Below are 21,565 nucleotides of genomic sequence, written 5' to 3'. Positions count from 1 at the left end.
CACCGGCCAATCGGAGCGCGCCGAGCGGCGAGGTGGGCGGGGAAGCCGCGTTCGTAGCCTATCCAGACGCGCGGAGTCGCTTGCCGCGGGGTCGAAGCGCGCGCTCCTCCCCTGCCCCCACACTGCCGGGAGCCGACTTCCTTCGATTGCGCGCGCGCGGGGTTGGTGAGCGTGCGCCTCTCGAGGTCACGTGAGAGGTTTAGTCCGCACGCTCCTGGGTGCAGCCATTTTCTTGAAGCTAGCGATCCCTTCAAAGTAGGACTTTAGATGAGGAGTCTAAAATGTTTTAGGGTCTAGTTGTCAGCTCTGGGGGTGAGGCTGCAAGAAAAGGCTTCTATCAGACCTCGAGATGTCTAATTCAAGTGTCCCTTGCTCCTAGGTCCTCCAATTTATTTGTTCCCTTAGTTCTTAGAACTATTGATGAAGCAAACCCAGAAAATGAGGCCTTGGACTTTTAAAGAGCTCCAAGCGACGGGACCTAGGACGGAAGTCTTAGGGGATTAAGTAAGTCCTCGAGAATGGAGTCCTGGCCCTTTAAGGGTGTGTGTCAAGGGGCGGAGTCTAGGGCGGAAGTTGTAAGTCCGGGCCGAAGTCCGGCTGACGAAGGGCGGAAGTTGAGTTTGGGGCCCAAGCCGCAATCATGGCGCTGGAAGGGGAAAATGTTAGAGATTACAATTTGACTGAGAAGCAGAAGGCGATCAAGGCCAAGTATCCTCCAGTCAATCGGAAGTACGAGTGTGAGTAGGTGGCTCACTTCTCTTCTTGCCGGGGGCTTCCGGCTTCCTCTTCCATTTTGCCCCATAGGGTGGCTCAGGCGTTCCCGTTTTGCCATTTATTGTAGGCTTTTATGTACTTCTCTGGGGAAGGCTGAAGGCTAAAGCCTCCTGGTCTGAGAGTCGGGAAACCCGGGCTCCCAAATTTACAGCCTTTTGAACTTTTTCTGCATATGCCTAATTACGTTTATCTTGTGGGAATTTTACTTCCGTATTAATTCTGAAGGTAACGTATTTTCAAGTGTTTGAGGGGTTGTCGCCCCCAAGTATCTCCCTCCAACTGTGGGATAGTTAGAGTGTGCCTAGGGTAGAGGACTCGGAGAGCTTTGAGTAGGGGACTTCTAAATTGGTGTCTTACCTGTATCGTGTTGTTAGCAAAAAGACCTGGTTTTGTCATTTTTAGCTTAGTGACTTTAGGCAAAAAAATCACATAACCTCTTTGCACTCAGTTCCTTCATGTGAGGGATAAATGAGATAATAATAAATGTGAAAGTATAGTGCAGACTCTGAAGTTGTACATAAACGTTAAGCTGCCGTCCCTAAAGGTGGATGTGGTTTGGGGAGCACAAATCTGGCTCTTATTTCCTTTCTTAAAGTTCTTTCATTGATTTCCCGTTGTCCTCTGTATAGAGTCCAACTATTTACCATAGCATACTAGGCTCTGTACTTTCTGGACCCTGCATATCTCCCTAGCTCACTGTCTCTCACTTAATTTTTTAAAAATTACTTTTAATAGGTCACATATATGATTTAGAATTCAAAAAATACAACAGGTATGCAGCGAAAGTCTTTCTTTCAGCCCTGATCCCCAGCCCCTTAGTCTTCCTATCCAGATCGACCATCCTTAACATTTTCTTATGTGTACATGCAAAGGTGTATGTTTACTTAATTTACTTAACCAATGTCTAGTTGATGGACGTTTATACTTATACTCGTTTGCCAATAAAAATAATGCAGCAGTGGCTATACCTGTGCATCCATTGTTTGGCACATGTGCATGTGTATCTGTAGAATAAATTTCCAAAAGTTACATTGCTTTTTCAAAGGGTATCTGCATTTTATCAATGTTTTTTAAAATTGAAGTGTAGTTGGTGTACAATGTTGTGTTAATTTCTGCTGTACAGCCAAGTGATCCAGTTATACATATATAGACATCTTTTTGATATCTGCATTTTAAACTTCAACAATTGCCAAATTGCTCTCCATTGAGGTTGTGCTAGTTTATACCCTTGCTAGCATTGTATGTGTCTTTTTTCTTTCCTTTTAAGAAGGCTGAATTCTTTTTTTTAAATTCATTTTTAAATTTATTTTTACTTTTTAAAATTTATTTATTTTTTGGCTGCGCTGTGCTGCGCGGCAGGTGTGGTCTTAGTTCCCCGACCAGGGAGTGAACCCGTGCCCCCTGCATTGGAAGCGCAGAGTCTTAACCACTGGACCACCAGGGAAGTCCCGACTGTGCCTCTTTTCTCACACTTTTACCAATTTACTGTGTTACCACACTTTTTTTTTTTTTTACCACACTTTTTGATCTTTTCCAGTCTGTTAAATATCTTATACTAATTGCATTTTACTTATAAGTGAGGCTGAACGTATTTTAGTATGTTTGGAGTTATTTGTATTTACCTTCTGGAATGTGTATACTCATATTTTTAACCCATATTTTCTATTGGATTGTTGGTCTTTTTTACTGTGCAGAAGTTTATTTTTATGTAGTGAAATTTGTTAACCCTTTTTATGGCTACTGGGATATCATACTTAAGAAGGCATTGCTCGCTCTGGGACTGTAAATTAATTCTCCCATGTTTTCTTCTAGTACATTTGAAAATAAACCTTTTTTTTTTTCTTAGGCCATACCACATGGCTTGTGGGATGTGGGATTTTAGTTCCCCGCCCAGGGGTTGAACCTGGGCCCTCGGCAGTGAGAGCACAGAGTCCTAACCACTGGACTGCCAGGGAATTCCCCAAAATAAAACTTATATTTTAGTATAAGATACATATAGAAGAGTACACATGTTACAAATGAATTTTTGCAAACTGGATACACCTGTATAACTAGTAACCAGATCAAAAAACAGAATGTTACAGCATCCCTGAAGACCCTCTCATGCTCCTTTCTCCTCTCTCCGTATTTTTCCCATTAGCCTGACTACTAACACCATACATGAGCTTTGCATGTTTTTGTACATAATCTAAATGGAATCATGTAGTATGTATTCCTTTTGTGTTTGGCTTTTTTTGTCTCATATTTATGAGAACCGTATTTTTGCTAATAGTTATAGATTGTTCATGTTTCTAGTATTTATGGTTTTTAAAAAATATATATTTAAATTTTGAATACCTTAGGATTAGGGTAAGGTGGAAATTAAGTATCAATATCTGATAATTATTTTCCAGATGCTATAAAATCATTTATCAACAGTCTGTCTTTTCCCCTGTGATTGAAATATTCCATCTTTATCGTATACAGAATTCCTCTAACTATATTTAGGTCTATAGCTGGACTTACTATTCTATTCCTTTGTTGTAGCTCTCTTTTTATGTGCCAGTGCCACATTTTAAATTATTGAGGCTTTATTGTATCTTTTAATATCTTCTAGGACAATCTCCCTCTCAGTACTTGCTCCTTTCCTGCCATTCTTATTGTTTTTATTTTTTTCTCTATATGTAGATAAAAATCAGCTTGTGAAGATCCATAAGAATTACTGTTGGTATCCCCTCCCCCCTTTTAATCATTTGTTTCATCTTCTCTCCATCCTGAGGCTACTTAGGGGCCCAACCCTGAATCACCTTATTAGCATAGACTCAAGTGTGGTCAGAAGGGGCTCTTTATGAATAACCCTGAGTGACACTCCTGTCACTCAGAAAATTCCCAGGATTTTAAGAGCTCTGTTCCAGGAACCAGGGACAAAGACCAAGTATATATTTTCATTATACCACAAAAACATTCAGTGAAAAGCAGCAATTAGGAATGAGAGAAGAGGGCCTCCCTGGTGGCACAGTGATTAAGAATCTGCCTGCCAATGCAGGGGACATGGGTTCAAGCCCTGGTCCAGGAAGATTCCACATGCCGCGGAGCAAGTAAGCCCATGCACCGCAACTACTGAGCCCATGCACTGCAACTACTGAGCCTGCGAGCCACAGCTACTGAGCGCATGTGCCTCAATTACTGAAGCCCGCATGCCTAGAGCCCATGCTCTGCAACAAGAGAAGCCACCGCAATGAGAAGCCCATGCACTGCAATGAAGAGTAGCCCCCACTCGCCGAAACTAGAGAAAGCCCACATGCAGCAACAAACACCCAACGCAGCCAAAAAAATAAATAAATAAATTTATAAAAAAAAAAGAATGAGAGAAAAAATAAACAATAGTGTATTTTTGAGAAATAGTTGAGAAAAGACCGTTTGCTCAAAAATCCTGTTAACATTTTGTTTGGGAATTCCCTGGCCATCCAGTGGTTAGGACTCGGTACTTTCACTGCCGGGCTGGGGTTCAGTCCCTTTCCGGGGAACTAAGATCCCACAAGCCTTGCAGTGAGGCAAAAAACCGAAAAAAAAAAAAAAATTTTTATGTTATGCCTCATGATTACATCTATGGAGATGATGTAATCTGTTTCCTAAGAATTGAATCTTTGCATTCCAGGGATAAATCGCACTTGGTCATTCTGGATTCTACTTGCCGACATTTTGTACAGAATCTTGGCATTGATGTAATGTGAGATTAGTCTGTTTCTTCCAGCTTCATTTCTTGCCACTGACTACCCCCAGATCTACCCCAAGCTCTCCCTGTAGCGCTGTTTTTCCTTTAAGACTCAGCTCAATTGTCATCTCATATATTCATTCAGCAACATTATTGAGCACCTGTTGTGTATCAGACACTGAGCGGAAACTGGCAATAAATGAGTGAGCAGATAGATAAAGATCATCCTTAGTCTGTTGGCACATAAAGTGTTAAGTCTTGTTTCCTTTGGGAATTCTTACCTGAACCTCTTAGTCTAGCTTAGTTTATCTCTTATTCTCTCCTATAATAGAATTTTCAAAGTGGGTGGTCTCTAGAACCCTAGGTTTCCCCAGACTTTTTCAAAGGATCTGTGAAGTTAAAACTACTTTCTTAATAATACTAGATGTTACTTGCTCTTTTCACTGTGTTGATATTTGCACTCGTGGTGCAGAGGCAGTAATAGGTAAAAGTCCTGGCCCCTTGGCACAAATTGAGGCAGTGGCACCAAACTGTATTGGTAGCCATTGTATTATTTACCACTATGTACTTATAATTAAAAAAAGAAAAAGTCGTTTTTACTTAAAAATGTCCTTGATGACTTGGCAAGAACTATTAATTTTATTAAATATTAACCATTGAGTACACACCTTTTTAATATTCTGTGTAACAAAATGGGAAGTATGCATAGTGTTTCTGCTTCTCAAAGTATTGATGCTTACCTTGAGGAAAAGAACTTCTGTGATTGTTTGAGTTGTGAGATGCCTTTTTTCTCGGAACACTATTTTTTCTCAAAAGAATGACTGAAAGACATACTATTGTTATTCAGACTTGGGTATTTCCAATATCTTCTCGAAAATAAAGTAATCTGTCACATCAAGGAAAATAACAATATTTGTTGGTATATTGATAATGTATATTATATAATGATAAAATTCAAGCTTTCAAGTGAAGTCAGAATTTTGGAAAACTTGTATCTGCCATCATGAGCGTCACGGTTTCCCAGTGCTTAAAGACTTTTCTGATGAGATTGGAGGTGATATTAACAAATAGATTTTTTAAAATTCTATAGAATGTGTCAACATCGATGAACTGATATTATCCCAAAAACCAATGCTTGATATTACACAATCAGGCATAGATAAGATCTGTTCTAAGCACAAGATAGAGCAATGGATTTTAATGTTACAGAGTTCGAAAAATTCATTGTTAAAGCCTCAGATTCTGCATTGCAACTAACCTTTAAAAAACCACCAGTTTCTAGTTTTGGTGAAGGAAGACTATATACAATTTTTTTTCCTTACTCCGGCTGTGCTGCCCATATGCATTTTTAAAATAAATTTATTTATTTATGTATTTATTTTTGGCTGCATTGGGTCTTCATTGCTGCGGGCAGGCTTTCTCTAGTTGCGGCGAGTGGAGGCTCTTCCTTGTTGCGGTGTGTGGATTTCTCATTGCGGTGGCTTCTCTTGCCGTGGAGCACGGGCTCTAGGCACACGGGCTTCAGTAGTTGTGGCTCGTAGACTCTAGAGAGCAGGCTCAGTAGTTGTGGCACACGGGTTTAGTTGCTCCACGGCATGTGGGATCTTCCTGGACCAGGGCTCGAACCCATGTCCTCTGGATTGGCAGGCGGATTCTTAACCACTGTGCCACCAGGAAAGTCCACATTTTTTTTTAGCTCTTAAAATACTCCTTTTTCCTCCTGCATATCTGTGAGATTGCAGCACACTGAAAAGCCAGACATTAAAAACACTTGCAGAAATGCTAAACAGCGCCACTCTTCTCACTACATTTTTTGAAAATGTAGTCATTTTTCATAAAAATATATAATTTATGTTAAATAAAATGGCCTTATTATTTGTATCTATTTATTTATTATTTTTGGCTGCATTGGGTCTTCGTTGCTGCTCTGGGGCTTTCTCTAGTTGCGGCGAGAGGGGGGCTATTCTTTGTTGCAGCGCGCGGGCTTCTCATTGCAGTGGCTTCTCTTGTTGCAGACCTTGGGCTCCAGGCACGCGGGCTTCAGTAGTTGCAGCCGTGGGCCCTATAGCACTCGGGCTTTAGTAGTTGCGGCACGTGGGCTCAGTAGTTGTGGTGCTTGGGGCTCTAGGACGCATGGGCTTCAATAGTTGTGGCGTGCATTGGCAGGTGGAATGTTAACCACTGCACCACCGGGGAAGTCCCTGGGTTATTATTTTTAAGTGAATTAATACATACTTAAAATTTTTTTTCAGTTAAAATTTCTAGGTTAATATTGCCAGATACAACCCATATAAACAAAAGCTCTTTAGGTCCTCAGTAATTTTTAAGAGAATAAAGGGTTCCTGAGACCAAAAAATTTGAGAACTACTGCCCTATAGCAATCTGTCATTGTCTCTTTAAACCGTCTTTTAAAAAATTGAGGTACAATTTACATGTAATAAAAGTGCTCACATCTTAAGTATAAAGTCCAATGAGTTTTTTTTTTTTTTGCGGTACGCGGGCCTCTCACTGTTGTGGCCTCTCCCGTTGCGGAGCACAGTCTCTGGACGCGCAGGCTCAGCGGCCACGGCTCACAGGCCCAGCTGCTCCGCGGCATGTGGGGTCTTCCTGGACCGGGGCCCGAACCCGCGTCCCCTGCATCGGCAGGCGGACTCCCAACCACTGCGCCACCAGGGAAGCCCAAGTCCAATGAGTTTTGATAAACAAATAACATCTGTGTAACCAGTACTCGAGTCAAGCTCTAGAACATTTCTGTCAACCTAGAAAGTTCCCTTTGCTCCTTTCCAGTTAGTCCCCTAGCCCCTTACCTTGAGGCAAGCACTGCTCTGATGTCTATCACCACAGTTTACTTTCGTTTTAGAGTTTTGTGTAAGTGGAATCACACAGTATAGATTCTTTTCTGTCTGGCTTCTTCACTCAGTATCAAACACAGCTAGATGTTAAAGTGGTGAATGGATTTTATTCAGTAACTACTGACAGCAGGGGAAAGAGGTGAGCTCCCTGACTCTTGTTAATGCATTGTATCAGTAATTCATGCTTTTTTATTGCTGAGTAGTGTGGCATTGTATTCCTCAGTTTGTTTATCCTTTCTCTTGATGGATATGGGGTTTTTAATTTGGGGGAATAAAATTGCTGTGAACCTTCTATGTCCTTTTGTGGCCACATACTTTCATTTCTCTAGGGTTAATAAACCTGTTATTTTCTTTTAACTTGTTTGTCATCTCTGCTGATCATTGAGCCTCTTAATGCCTAAAATGTATTGAGTTCTCAGTAATATTCTGAGTAAATTAGAGATGAGCTTAAACCTTGAGTGTTACCAGAACAAGATGTGTTATGTAAACGGCACTAAACTGGGAGTCAGAAAATCTCAATTCTAGTCCCAACTCTAATCAGCAGTGTAGTCCTAAACAAGTCGCACAATCTCTCTGGATTTCAGGTTTCTTCTTGTAATTGAAGGAATTCTGTTAAATGAACTCTAAGACTTTGTTATAGCCTGAATATTCTATGATTCTAAGCAGGAAGAATTGATGGAATTCAGGTAAGAGTGAAGGATAGACTCTAAAATCTTTTTTTTTTTAATTAGTTAATTTTTTAAATTTTGGCTGCACTGGATCTTCATTGTGACACTTGGGCTTCTCTAGTTGTGGTGCGTGGGCTTAGTTGCCCTTTGGCATGTGGGATCTTTGTTCCCTGACCAGGGATCGAACTCACATCTCTTGCCTTGGAAGGCAGATTCTTAACTAGTGGACCACCAGGGAAGTCCTGACTCTGAAATCTTGAGATAACAGATCCAATGGGAACTTGCTGTAGTAGCAGTTGTTATTTCCTAGTGTTGCTGTGAGAATATCAGGAAAAAGCTCATAATACATATTGTAGAGTTTACTTTCCAAAACAGTTTTATTGGTCAAGGATATCAGTGAGGAGTCCTTCAAATGAAAGAAATCAACAAATATAAAACTTGGCTCTTGTTAAAAATAAAAAACTGTTTTGTTTGGGATTTGGCTAGCTGTTCATGAAAAGGTGAAATGAAATCTGGAATTTTATATCTTTGATGATGTAGTTTCTAGAATTTTGGTCATTCACACAAGTAGATATTTAGAAAAGATACTGATTTGTTTTGTTGAGGAAAAGTAACTAATGGCAGAGAATGGCATTTGTTTATTGAAAAACTATGATGTATTAGACACTTTTTAGATCATCTAGAAGACCGTGGCCGTGATGCCTTCCAGAAATTGTCATTCATTTAAATATAAATCTAGGCTTTTAAAAAAATAACCCTTTAGCATCAATATGCTAATATTATGGAACTATTAATTCTTTTATTTAATATTAGTTCATTTAATATTAACAGAATAATAACTGTGAATGCTTAGAAGAAATTTTTAAAAAGTAAAAAATAACCCTTAACAGAACAATTAACTTTTGTGTAAATGGTTAGTGAAAGGTGTGTGGCCAGCCCACATTTTCTTGCTGTTCAAGGATTATGTTCTTAGTAATGATCTAGAGTTATTTTCTTGTGATTTGCAAGTCAAGTTTAGTTACTTATAAGTGTTTTTTCCTCTCTCCCTCAGATTTGGATCATACAGCTGATGTTCAGTGAGTATAGCTAGAGTTTATGCCTTTGCAACCACGTGCTTAACATAGGAAGGCTGATGTTTTAATCTTGATGTCCCGAGTTTTAATTTTTCTCCTCCTCTTTTGGTTCCTTTACGACATGCAAATGATGGTTTAAAAGCATCTGGTTTCAGTGTCATTAAACTGAGACCTTTGGTTTTGTATTTATCATGTTAATTTTATTTTGACTTTCCTCACAAGTTTTCTGCTTTGCAGTGGATTATATTACACAGGGCATGAATGTATTTCTTTAGGTTACACGCATGGGGAGATACTCTGGAGGAAGCATTTGAGCAATGTGCAATGGCCATGTTTGGTTATATGACAGATACTGGGACAGTGGAGCCCCTCCAAGCAACAGAAGTAGAAACCCAAGGTAACCAATTTATTCACAAGGAAGAAATTGTTATAGATGTTCAGTATTCTATGTAAATTCAGTATATGCTCACAGTAAGAACAACAAAGTTGATTATGAGCTTGTTCTTTCAACTAGCCTAAGAAATTCATTGCACTGTTAAATTCAAACCAGTTTTTTAGAGACAAGAGTTATTAAACATGATACTGTCATGGTTCTTTTTGATCCTGTGTAGGAGATGACTTACAATCTCTTCTGTTTCACTTTTTGAATGAATGGCTTTATAAATTCAGTGCTGATGAATTCTTCATAGCCCGGGTAAGCAAAAGTTTTTCTTTTTTACTGAGCAAATGCGTTCTTACCCATATTTTATAATAAGACTAGTGATTTAAATTAGAACATGTGATGCAAAACCAAGCCATACAGATGATGATTTGCAGAAATTATAATAACCATAGGCTCTTCTTGGATAACCCGAGTTTGCTTATGTATGTGCATTTTGTATTTAGATCTCTTATTATATACTTGTCACTCATCAGGATTGTGTGACAAGAACGCACCTATTGTTGCCACTGTCTCTGCACATTTTATGTCTCCCAAGTTTGAGCTGTATTTATGTCCATCCATATGTTCCTTTTGTCCCATTTGTAATTTGGCAGTTCTACCATGTTGGCCTAAGTTTAAAAATTGTTGCTTTTAGTTTTCCTTAACGTGAAAAAGGAAAAGCCAAATGGAGTTTACTTGTTGCCACCAACTTCCAGAGGGAACACCCCTCCAACCTCATTGTCATCTAACACACATGGCCTTCCTTGCTTTCGTAATTCCTCCATTCTCTCCCTTACCAGCTCCACTACATATATTCTTCCAGCTGGGTCATTCGTCCTACAGAACTGGGTCATTCATCCTACAATATTATATAAAAATAGGCTGAGAGTTTTGTCAACTCTAAATAAATAAAGCTGAAAAAAATCCAGAGTGATTGAAATCCTAGGTCATCCTCCTCTATGTATCTTACAGAAAAATTCTTTTGACTCATATTTTTAGATTGTACATTTTTAAGAATATGTCCCTTGAATATGTAAGAAAAAACTATTTCCTTGAAATATATAGTTTGTTATTCTGTTTTAGTTAACATTTTAGTTTTCTTTGCTTCAGAGAAGTTTTATGCTATTATCTTGAAAAGATGATAACCTAGACATGTTTTAGGAGCTGGTCTGTTATGAGCATATATTAAAATTAAAAGAAATTTTTTTTCTTCTTTAGGAAGTAAAAGTACTTAATATTGATCAAAGAAATTTCAAATTACGGTCAATTGGGTAAGTTTTGAAAACCTTTTAAGTAGCTGGTCATGAAAGATGTTAAGTTATTCTTCAGTGAACTCAGTGGGCAGGAAGACAAATAGCAATGTTAAGTCAGAAGACCAGTTGCATCCCAGTAGGGCTTTGCAGGTTAAGCTTCTTGAGATACCTAGGAGCCAGGGTTCACCTCAGGTTTGGTGGACCAGAAACTTGTCAGAACAAAGTTGATGTGTGTTATTAAACAGGATTCCCAATTTGTTGATTTTTAGCACAAAAAATATATCATTGGTAGATGGCACAGATATTTGCATAAAGCTTAGCTTGGTGATGAGAAATGCTGATGCATCCTTTCTTATAGATCCTCACACCTGGACTCCATTTCCTTCTATTAACAAGTTATACACTTCCTTCCAGAGTTTGCAAACACTTGATTATGGCACTTTGATTGGATTTGGTGTTTTCCGAGTTTCTTCAGTCATTTAATGATATCTTTTAGGTGTTTTTTTTTTTTTTAACAAGTCTCTGTTTATTCATACTTAGATATAGGTTATTTTTACTCTTTTATTTTTGTGTACAGATTTACTTAACAATCACGGTTTCTAGGACAGGTTCAGGTAACTAAAAAGCCTTTATAAGTAGTTTATATTCTCTAGACCCAAGGTATGCTGCAAACCCAATCTGGAGCAAAATGGGAAATAACATCTTTCTAAAGATAGGCTTAGAAATCCTAATCTAGTAATTTAAGATGTTTCCTTTCTCGGGTAGCAGGGCTGAGTTATATCTTGCTGCTAGGCCACCATTCACAGGGATAGCCAAGAAAACAGGGTACAGACCACCAAAAACAAGACCAACCAATTCACCTCGTGTGAAGGTACAGGTTTCACAATGCAAATCACCTGTATTCAAAGGTAAACTTACAAAATCTTTGTAAGATACGTGTGCCGTCAAAAATGGGATCTCTGCCATTGCTAAGCCAGCAGGTATATGAGCCTGTGTCACATGTAAGATTCGTCGAAAAAGACTATCTGCTATTAGGCCATAGAGGGCAGCATTAAGTCCAACATATGTTGATCCATTTTCAAGAAGATTCCTTTCTGTTTTGGAATTTGGTTAATTTTTCTGGTTGTGATATCAATTAAGTTCTCCTTGACAGTATCATCTGGTTCACGATTTTCCATCTTGAGCTTTACACTTTCCTCCCAGCACTCACTGCCTCCTCTGGTCTTATTCAGCCACGTGAGGGCTCACTCCAACCCTTACGCAGCTCTTTTAGGTTATTTTTATATAGAGCTTATCTTTTCTATTTTATGTTGAATTTTTTTAGTTTCTTTTTGTAAAGTGAGAGCTTTTATTATCTCCTCCTCCCTTTTTTTATGGGTAAGAAAACAGGGTTGTCCAAGGGTACTTAGCTAATAAATAGTTGAACAGAATTTTAAAACGTTGCTCTTTCTACTACTGCTTCTGCTACTGTGATCTTCAGCCACATTAGTGTTGAAGGGAGAGAGGATGTTCATCCCAGGTTCCAGGGCGGTACCTTTCTAGGGCCTTCCATGTACACACCATGGACATTTTTTGAAAAGTTATAAAATACAAACCAAGTTCAGACTGTATTACAGAATCTAGTATTTTGCCTTTATGGTGTTCAGACGGGCTTTCTCCAGTGGAAGATATTAATTAGTTCTGTAGTCCTGAGTACAGTGAAAATTTTGAACATGCTACTCTGTTGTGAACCAATATTCATTAAACAATGTTTATTGAGAATCTACCTATGTACATTATGCTAGGACACTTTTTTTTTAAGAGCAACTATCAACCTTCTTGAAATGGCTGTTGTACACATAAGTCCCTCAACAGCTGTATCTGCTAACAATCAAATTGAAATTTATAGCTCCCTTCCCCCTCCATCTCTTTTGGCTTTCTAGTATCTAAACCACATTTATAAGGCTTATTTTAAAATGTGGAAAGAGAGAATAAATGTTAAATCCTGGAAATCTTAATCATGTTTCACTTTTCCTTCTCAAGGTGGGGAGAAGAATTCTCATTGTCCAAGCACCCTCAGGTATGTTTTTAAATCCAGCCATTAGAAACATTTTATACTACCTTACCATAAAGTCAGTAAATGTGACAGTTAACTAGTTCTAATAAGTTGGTGTAAAGTCCTAAATTTTTCTCAGACTAATATGACCTGTTGGGACATATTATGTTAAAACACTGATTTCACACACCTGATTTGGAGGATTAGGAATCAGCACTTGGGTCATAGGGTCAGGTTTGTTACAGAGTTGTGGGGTGTAAAAATCCCTTTGCCTTATCGAGTTTTGATGTCCTCCCCCGTAATGAAGGTGTTGGACTAGATGTTCTCTAAAGTGTCTTCTGCCTTTTGTGCTTCTCCAGATTCAGTATTTGCCAGCATGTATGGCTTCGCTCTATACGAGTTAAATCTGTTGGAATAGGGGTAGGCAATTTTTTTCCTAATGTTTTGTGCTTTGTGGGCAGAGAATGATGGAAGAGCAACTATTCAACTCTTCTCTTATATATAGCACTAAACAGCCAAGGACAACACATTAATGAATGAATGTGGATGTGTTCCAGTAAAACTTTTTTTAAACATTTCCTCCACTACTATTTAGAAATGTAAAAACCATTCTTAGTTCGTGGGGCTGTACAACAATAGGTGGCAGGCCGGATTTGGCCTTCAATTTGTAGTTCGCTGACTCCTGTGTTTAGGCCAAGGAGACCTAAGTTAGTTGGAGGTGACTGGAAAATCCTGTTTGCTTCCGGTAGCTGCAATAGAATTTCTTCAACCACAGTGCAATAAAATGAAGCCTGGGAGGGAGCCTCGGGGAAGAGAAGCATAAAAAGAACAGAAGCCAGTAGAGAGGAAGCATGTGGACTGAAAACAAATTATTTTTATAATACAAATGACAGTGGCATTTTCTTTTGAGTTTGTTATATTTGAGATACCTATTAGACATCTAAACGGAGATGGTGGATAATAGGCATTTGACTGCCATTCAGAGAAGGGAATAGGCCGAGTTCCTAGGGCCCAGGTTCGACTGTATGGAAGAAGCCTTAAGAAGGAGCCCTGACCCAAACAGTAGGAAAGCTTTGTGTTCTTGGATTCAACCCATCTGATAAATGAAAAAGCTGATGCCCAGAGAGGTCAGACAGCTTCTGTATCCAGTTGCAAACAAAGCCAGGACTATAATATGCTTCGTCTCCTAACTCAGTGATTTTTCTGCTGTACATATTTGCCTCTCATTTTTACTGGATCAGTGGATAATACTGTACTAATTTGATAACTAATTGTTTCGTCTGAGTTTTTCAGAGCAATATTAGAATTTTGACTTTCTGCCAATCATTGCTAGAGTTAATGATTCTGATTTTGATGTCCTTTTTCTTCCTGTTTTTTCTTTAACCCCAACTTCAGGGAACTGAAGTCAAGGCAATAACATATTCAGCAATGCAGGTCTATAATGAAGAGAAGCCAGAAGTTTTTGTGATCATTGACATTTAAGACACACACAAAAAAGAACCTCCCTATGAAGAACTGTTTTTTCTCTTCCTTTTGAGAAGATACCATGATACCATGATATAAATTCTGCAGTATCTTAATATATGGAGATTTGCAGAACAGAAATTTTTAAATTAAAATGTGACTTACAGAAATGGAAAATCTAGGTACAGCCTTGGTCTGTGTTATCCAAATATTCAAAGTTTAAAGAAACCTTTAGGTGGCAAGTATGGTATCTCATTTGTTAATTCCCTGCTGTAGCAGCAGGTGCCTTACACCCTTCCCATGGAATGCCAGCCCTCCAGCCTGGTCCCAGAAAGGATCATTGATCTAAGAGCAGCCTGAGAGACTCTGAAGCCCCCATGCTCTTACTGAATGCAGCTTGAAAAAAAAGAAATTTGAGGAATCCTACAACCAGGATTTTGCTTTTCTTCCAAATTGGTTAACACATATATTTTCTATACGTACATGAAAAGAGGTCGTTTTAGATTGCTGTGGGAAAGAGCCATCCTGTAATCCAGTTGGTTTTCTCAGATGAAACAATTATAGTTGAACAATTGGAAGGCTTCTCTAGAAAGAGCCCTGATTTACTGTTCTCACTTTTTTCTAAGCACTGAAGTATTGACACTTTCCTGTTTTCCCATAAGAAAAATTTGATGCATGTACAAATGGGCCCTTCTTTCTAACATATAGTTTTATATTAAAGCCATTATATTTAGAGAAGAAAAGGAGAATTTTTTAAAATGTCTTTTGTTTTTAAAAATTACCTAAGCTTTTCATTCCTAAGGAGACAGGAGGCCAGGAAAACAACTTTAAAATGATCTGAACTTTTCAAAGTAGATAACCTTTGAAAACATGAGGCTGCTTTCATTTGATTTGCAGCATTATTCCATTCTCTATTCATTGACTGAGGTATTCTTCCTTGTGATGCAAGAGTTTGCAAAGTTGCTATTTATTCACACATATGTGAAAAAAGATTGCCACTGGGTGCTGCCAAATATCATTATAGTGTGCTGAACTTGACCTAAAAGGAAGAGATTGTCTGTGAGCTTTCTAACTGTTCTCTCGGAGCACCACATTATTTTTACTCTGGGGATTTTTTTTTTTTTTTTTCTGGGCTGCGCCACACGACATGTGTGATCTTAGTTCCCTAAACAAGGATCGAGCCCGTGCCGCCTGTCTTGGAAGCTCGGAGTCCTATCCACTGGACCGCCAGGGAAGTCCCTCTCTGGGAATTTAACAGAAAGTAGCGGGGCATAATGAAGACAAGGGCAAGAGCCTGTGAGGGTTTTTTTGTTTGTTTTTTGTTTTTGCGGTACGTGGGCCTCTCACTGTTGTGGCCTTTCCCGTTGCAGAGCACAGGCTCTGGACACGCAGGCTCAGCGGCCATGGCTCACAGGCCCAGCCGCTCCTCGGCATGTGGGGATCTTCCCGGACGGGGGCACGAACCCGCATCCCCTGCATCAGCAGGCGGACTCTCAACCACTGCGCCACCAGGGAAGCCCGAGCCTGTGGTTTTAATAGTAGCTCTTCAAATGGATACACAGCAGGATCTCTGAGGTAGCACTCCTTTACCTTCTTTATTCTCAGGCATATTTTATAAGTGTAAATTGTGGACCTCCAAGCACAACAATGTCTAGAAGAATCTCTACCTTTTGTTAGGATGAATTTCCAGCCTGAGATGGGGCTCTTTCTTTCGACTCCTTTACACATCATGGGCTACTTGGGGGGGTTGATTGTGCAAGTGAACAATGGGATACTGTGAGGGGAATGGGAGAGCTGAAGCCAAAGTAAGAAGAGCTCTTGGGATGTATTAAGCCAGGTAGGGTACACATTTGACTTGGTGGGGTGGGGTAAAGCATAGCCATATCTCTTAACCACCAGAGCTGTATAATGGGGCTCAATAAAAACAAGGCAGATGTAATTATGCAAGACAAATTATATTTTCTTATTTTTAATAAATTTATAACATTACAATTTCAGGTAAATTTTAAAATTTAGTTTGTGTTAGTTTTAAAATATGCCAAAACAAAGATACTGAATAGAAGGAAAATGAGTATGTTACCCTTTATACGTGAAGTGTTGGCATTCTTGATCCATCAGTAGCAGCACACGTTTTATTTATTTTTAGTTTATTTATTGAGATGGTTGCACCGTGCTCTCACCAGATTCTTCTGCTAGTTTCAAGTATGTGTCTTTCCCTAAGGAACAGATTTCCCCCATTGCAGAGCTAATTCTCCTTCCCCATAACGTACCCACCCATCTTCACTTCTGTCTTACTTCTGGGCTGCCGTTCTCATTTCTGAAGATGTCGGGTAGCAAATCCGCTGCCCAAGGAGTCAGGCAGGTAATGGGAGGGCTGCAGGTGTTGAACTGAGGGTTTACGCAGGGGCCAAGCGGGCAGCTGCCTCTCAGCTCCAGCCCTCATTTCTAATGGGAATACAAGCCTAGGGTGGCAGTTTTTCATAAAACCCCAGAGAGTGGGATTTTTATGTAAAACCTCCCAAGTTTTTGGAAAGAAACCCAAACCACTATGGGTCATCACAATGAAGTACAGACAGGTTGTGTGTGGGCAGAATCTGGTCCACAGGTTGCTAGTCTGCAGCTCCGTTTTAAAACCGAGCTCAGGGAATTCCCTGGCAGTCCAGTGGTTACGACTTGGTGCTTTCACTGCTGTGAGCCTGGGTTCAATCTCTGGTAGGGAAACTAAGATCCCACAAGCCTCGCAGAGTGGCCAAAAATAAATAAAATTTAAAAACCCAACTCAAATCACATTTCCACAATGCCTCCCTTACCATTCAGCCTTCAGGGGTCTCTGAACTATGCTTCTCTAGTTAGCTTTAAAGATTTGCAGGCTTATTCAATTTTATAATTGTTTAATGTTCACTAGTCTCATACCTCTGAATAGAAGGAAAGCTCCTAGATGGCACATAATAGATGGTCAGTTACTTAGTGGTCAGTGAATTAAGCATCTTAGAGCAACGTCAAACTCTTAGGCAGAGACTGCAGGTCAGCTCCTTGAGCATATCTATGAGAACATAAGAATCCCAAGCCACAAGCCTCAGTTCCTAGCCTTTGCTCTACTACTGTTTGACCTTGGACCTACTTCCTCATCTATGTATTATAGATGTGTATTAGTGATTCCTCAATTCCTTTCCAGTTCTAAGTTTCTGTGATCTAGTAATATTTTAAACAACTGAGCTGAGAAAAAGAAGGTATCTTACTGGAACAGTTTAGCCTAAAAGGTCCAGATCACACCATCCAGGTCTGCTCACTAATCAGACAGTCATTGTCATGGGTACAGGGCTGTGTTACATGATGGCAGTGACTTTTCAGGAAAGTAACAGTAGTGATGTGATGACTTTTTCTCACTGGTGCCTCTCCAAGAAGGCTAAGTGGTTATGTGTGTCCTTACAGCCACCCTTGCTAGTTCTCTTTCCACCTTGCTATTACCACTTGGGCTTTGGAAGAGAATGTTCAAAAAGAAATGGTGGAAAAAGTACAGTTTATAGCCTCCTCAAAGCGGGGGAAGCGCACCAAGTGGACTACAGTTCTGCCCCTTCCTGAAGTCTGAGCTTCAGAAGGTTTGGGGAATTCCAGATTGAGACTGAGAATGTAGTTTCTTCATCTACAAAAACCAGGGGGTGGGAGGGGGGGACAGGAAATTGGAAAAGATAGCTTCCAAAAGCTCCTTCCAGAGCAAACTTCCTCAGAATTTAGTGACTGTAGTAATTTATCAATGTGTTTTCCCATATAACATGCTCTGTACTTTTTTGTTCTGTTGCCTGTAAAATGAACAATTAATGTTGAATTCTGGACATGCAAGAAAGTAGTCTTAGGGCCAACATATTTATTTTGTCATAAACACATATCCAGGTCTCCTCTGTACAAAACATTTTCCCAGATGCTTTCTGTATATTACCCATTTGTCCTTTCAGCAATTCTATATGTAGTACAGTTGTCCTACATTTTACAAATAAGGGGATTAGTGACACCTAAAACCTACTGGCTAGAAGAGGCAGATTTGGGACTTAGGACTCTGTTCATTGTATTTATACGATATCTTTTAATATATAACAAATCACATTTATGTTCTGTTCTTTTGATCCAGGTAATAGCCCTGTGAGGTTAGCACAACAGCTCTCATTACTCAAGTTTTATTTTATTTTTGGCTGCGTTGGGTCTTCGTTGCTGCGCGCGGGCTTTCTCTAGTTGTGTTGATGGGCTTCTCATTGCAGTGGCTTCTCTTGTTGTGGAGCATGGGCTCTAGGCACGCAGGCTTCAGTAGTTGTGGTGCACGGGCTCAGTACCTGTGGCTTGCGGGCCCTAGAGCGCAGGCTCAGTAGTTGTAGCGCCCGGGCTTAGTTGCTCTGCAGCATGTGGGATCTTCCTGGACCAGGGCTTGAACCTGTGTCCCCTGCATTGGCAGGCGGATTCTTAACCATTGCGCCACGAGGGAAGCCCTCAAGTTTTATATATAAGGAAACACTTTACATTTGGGTGATATTTGTAAGGTGCAACTCAGAAATAGATGATTGACAATGGCTGTCTCATTTTCTCTGACACATACTCTAAAAGTTCAAAAGCTAATGTTATTTAGCAAAAACACTTTGACTATAGAAATATCTTGTATCAGGACAAGGCAGTAGAAAATAGTGGGTTTATATTATTTTTTCCCATTGCCAAATAAATACACAACTGTGTGTGTTTTTTAAATTACTTCCAAATACAAACTTTAAGTACATTAGAGTCATGGATTCACATCCTGACCATGTCACTCACTGGCTATATGACTTTGGGAAATTTCTTGAACCTCTCTGAGGCTGGGTTTCTTCAACACTGAAATGGAGATAGTGACTACTCACCGACCAGGTGTCCCCAGCTTTACTACCATAGTTAAGAATCTTATTTTGTAGAAGAAGAGAAAGGGAGTAATTTTGGAATTATACTTGGAACTGTCGAATTTAAACACTACTGTGCTAACAGTTTTATTTTGAGGATTTTGGGGGTACAGTGGTTAACAGCACAAACTGGAGCCAGATCATGGGGGTTCAAGTCCTGGTTCCACCATTTACTAACTCTCCACTTTGGGGCATGTTGCTGAATCTCCGTGTGCCTCAATTTCCAAATTTTAACTCGTGACAATAGTTGTTGAGAGAATTAAATAAATGTATACACATAAAACTCAAGACAGTGCCTGGCACATAGTAATGCTCAGTGAGGGCTAGTACTATTATTGGGACAAGCTTAAAAGCTAACAGCCCCCTTACTTTTTCACCTTTTAATTTTTTTACTTTTTTTTTTTTTTTTTTGCGGTAAGCGGGCCTCTCACTGTTGTGGCCTCTCCCGTTGCGGAGCACAGGCTCCGGACACGCAGGCTTAGTGGCCATGGCTCACGGGCCCAATCGGCAGGCGGACTCTCAACCACTGCACCACCAGGGAAGCCCCACCTTTTAATTTTTTAAAAAGGCCACAGCACTTGGTTAGGGGGTGACCAGCCTGAGGATAACCCTGGAGCCAGTGCCATTCTGCCAGAGTCTCTTGTTTATTAAGAAGGGCAAACAAAGCCACTCCCTTCTGCTTCTCCTCCTGCTTTCTCTTCAGACTTTTTCCTTCCCTGCTTCTCTACTCCAAATCTTTCCTATGTTAGTCTAGTTTTCTTTCTTCCATTATCAGAGTTGAGCTGTTTTCAAAAGCTGTGCTTGTCCCTTTATGCCAAGCTGGGTGCCTTTCTACAGGACCCCCATTTTACTGTCCCATCCTGATTCCCTTGCAACTCGAAGTATTAACCATTCAAGGGGTGTGTCACAATTAGAAGAAAGATGAATCAATTATAGGGTAACTTTGTTTCTGCCTTTATGTTCCCATGGCCTCTCCAAGTCTTCTCTCAGTACCAGTGTAGCCCGCCCACCATCACCCACCATCAAAGTTCACACCATACAACTCACCAGTTCCTACCTTTGAATTCTTGTGCAGATTCTTTTTTTGTTTTACAACAATTGCATAAAGTTCCTTAAGTCAGCTAATGTGTGTAGTAGTCAACTCCGCTTTGAAGTTGGAAGCACCTTAAGGAGCAAGGGAACTGGCTTCTGGTTATTATTTGTACCTTCCATCTTTTAATGGTCTGTTTCAGTGATGCTTCCAGTTCTTCCTGATTCCAAAGCCCCCTAGTGACATGCTCCTTAGGGAGAGATCTTTAATGTCATGTTTTCATATCCAAATTCTGAGTTCCTTGTTTTTATCAACAGTGCTCTTATCCTTCCACAGCCCACATTGGAGTTTTCTTGAACTCCTCTTACACTTCCATCCCCTGTACTCAACTATTTGCTAGTTTTCCTTAGTTATACTGATCATTTATCTTTTCCTTTCGTTGTGTCTCCTAATTGGATGTTCTTTCCATTATTCAAGGTGTAGCTTAAAATCATCTTTTTTTTTTTTCATTTTAAATATAGCATTGCTATTTTACATGTTGGCATTAAGGACCATTTTTGTTATCTGTATTTATTTTTGAGTAAAAACGAAATTAATAAATGTGATACTCTCCCCACCCAAATTTTTTGTCTGAATTCCATTTAGGAATCTGGGTGCTTGGTAGATATTGAGACATTGGTTGGGTGAATAAATGGATGTACTTCTGGCTGTTGGTACTATCTACCACACATCGTCATTGGCCATATATGTATGTCTCTCCAGCTGGAATGTAAAATTCCCCCAGGACTTTATTTCATTTCTCTCCCTTGCATGTGACAAGGGTTCCCGAAGTCACTACAAATGCCTCATCTTCCAATATGTGGATGTTTATATGTATGTCTGTTACCTAAAGGTAGGAGTCAAGGCCTCTCCTTCCAGTTTCCTTCTTGAAACCGCCTAAATTTTCTGAACTTAGGCAAGTCTTTTCACCACTCTAAGCTTCAGTTTCTTCATCTGCCATAATACAGTAGTACCTACCTCACCTGGCTGTCAGGCTAAAACATTTGTTGCTCAATTTTTCTCTAAAAGAGTTACGACTCCCTGAAAAAGGAAGGAGGGGAGGGAGGCAAGACAGGTAAACTAAAAAACGTCAGTGAAGTGACCACAGAATCTGGAGAGCTAGGCTCTCATCCGGTACATCTCTTCCAGCAGCAGCGAGGCCAAGGGCGCGGTCCCCCCTCTGTGTGACGGGGGTGGGGAGGAATGGGGGTGACGCCCAAGGCAGTGACCCTCTGTGACGCACAGACTGCACTATGGGAACCGAGAGTAGAGATAAAGGACACTAGCTCCCCCTGGCGGTAGGGCGGCGGTTTCGGACACCGCTAGCCAACCCACTGCGTGGGCTG

At 40.0% G+C, this 21,565-nt stretch overlaps 1 protein-coding gene and 1 pseudogene across 7 annotated transcripts in view; one reads left to right on the top strand and one right to left on the bottom strand.

Annotated features, from left to right (window-relative positions):
* Window positions 1-553: 553 nt before the first annotated feature.
* The window catches only part of ZBTB8OS (zinc finger and BTB domain containing 8 opposite strand), a 131,775-nt gene continuing 110,763 nt past the window's right edge, over window positions 554-21,565 (top strand). For 2 of the 7 annotated variants that reach the window (XR_010940708.1, XM_067725298.1), the window contains exons 1-6: window positions 560-737; window positions 9,040-9,064; window positions 9,337-9,458; window positions 9,673-9,755; window positions 10,701-10,753; window positions 12,758-12,794. Coding sequence is in view for 5 of the 7 variants with exons in the window: in XM_067725298.1 (XP_067581399.1) it covers window positions 641-737; window positions 9,040-9,064; window positions 9,337-9,458; window positions 9,673-9,755; window positions 10,701-10,753; window positions 12,758-12,794 (417 nt within the window). In the remaining 2 variants the exon portion in view is untranslated. Of the gene's footprint in view, window positions 742-9,039; window positions 9,065-9,315; window positions 9,459-9,672; window positions 9,756-10,700; window positions 10,754-12,757; window positions 12,795-14,165; window positions 14,412-21,565 lie in introns of those variants that run through there. The other 5 variants (XM_067725299.1, XM_067725297.1, XR_010940707.1 and 2 more) reach the window with 5 other exon arrangements.
* On the bottom strand, window positions 11,235-12,002 carry LOC137218454 (transmembrane protein 126A pseudogene; annotated as a pseudogene).

This window comes from Pseudorca crassidens, chromosome 2 (genome assembly GCF_039906515.1).
Source record: "Pseudorca crassidens isolate mPseCra1 chromosome 2, mPseCra1.hap1, whole genome shotgun sequence".
NCBI lineage: Eukaryota > Metazoa > Chordata > Mammalia > Artiodactyla > Delphinidae > Pseudorca > Pseudorca crassidens.
This window is presented reverse-complemented; position numbering and strand designations above follow the sequence as displayed.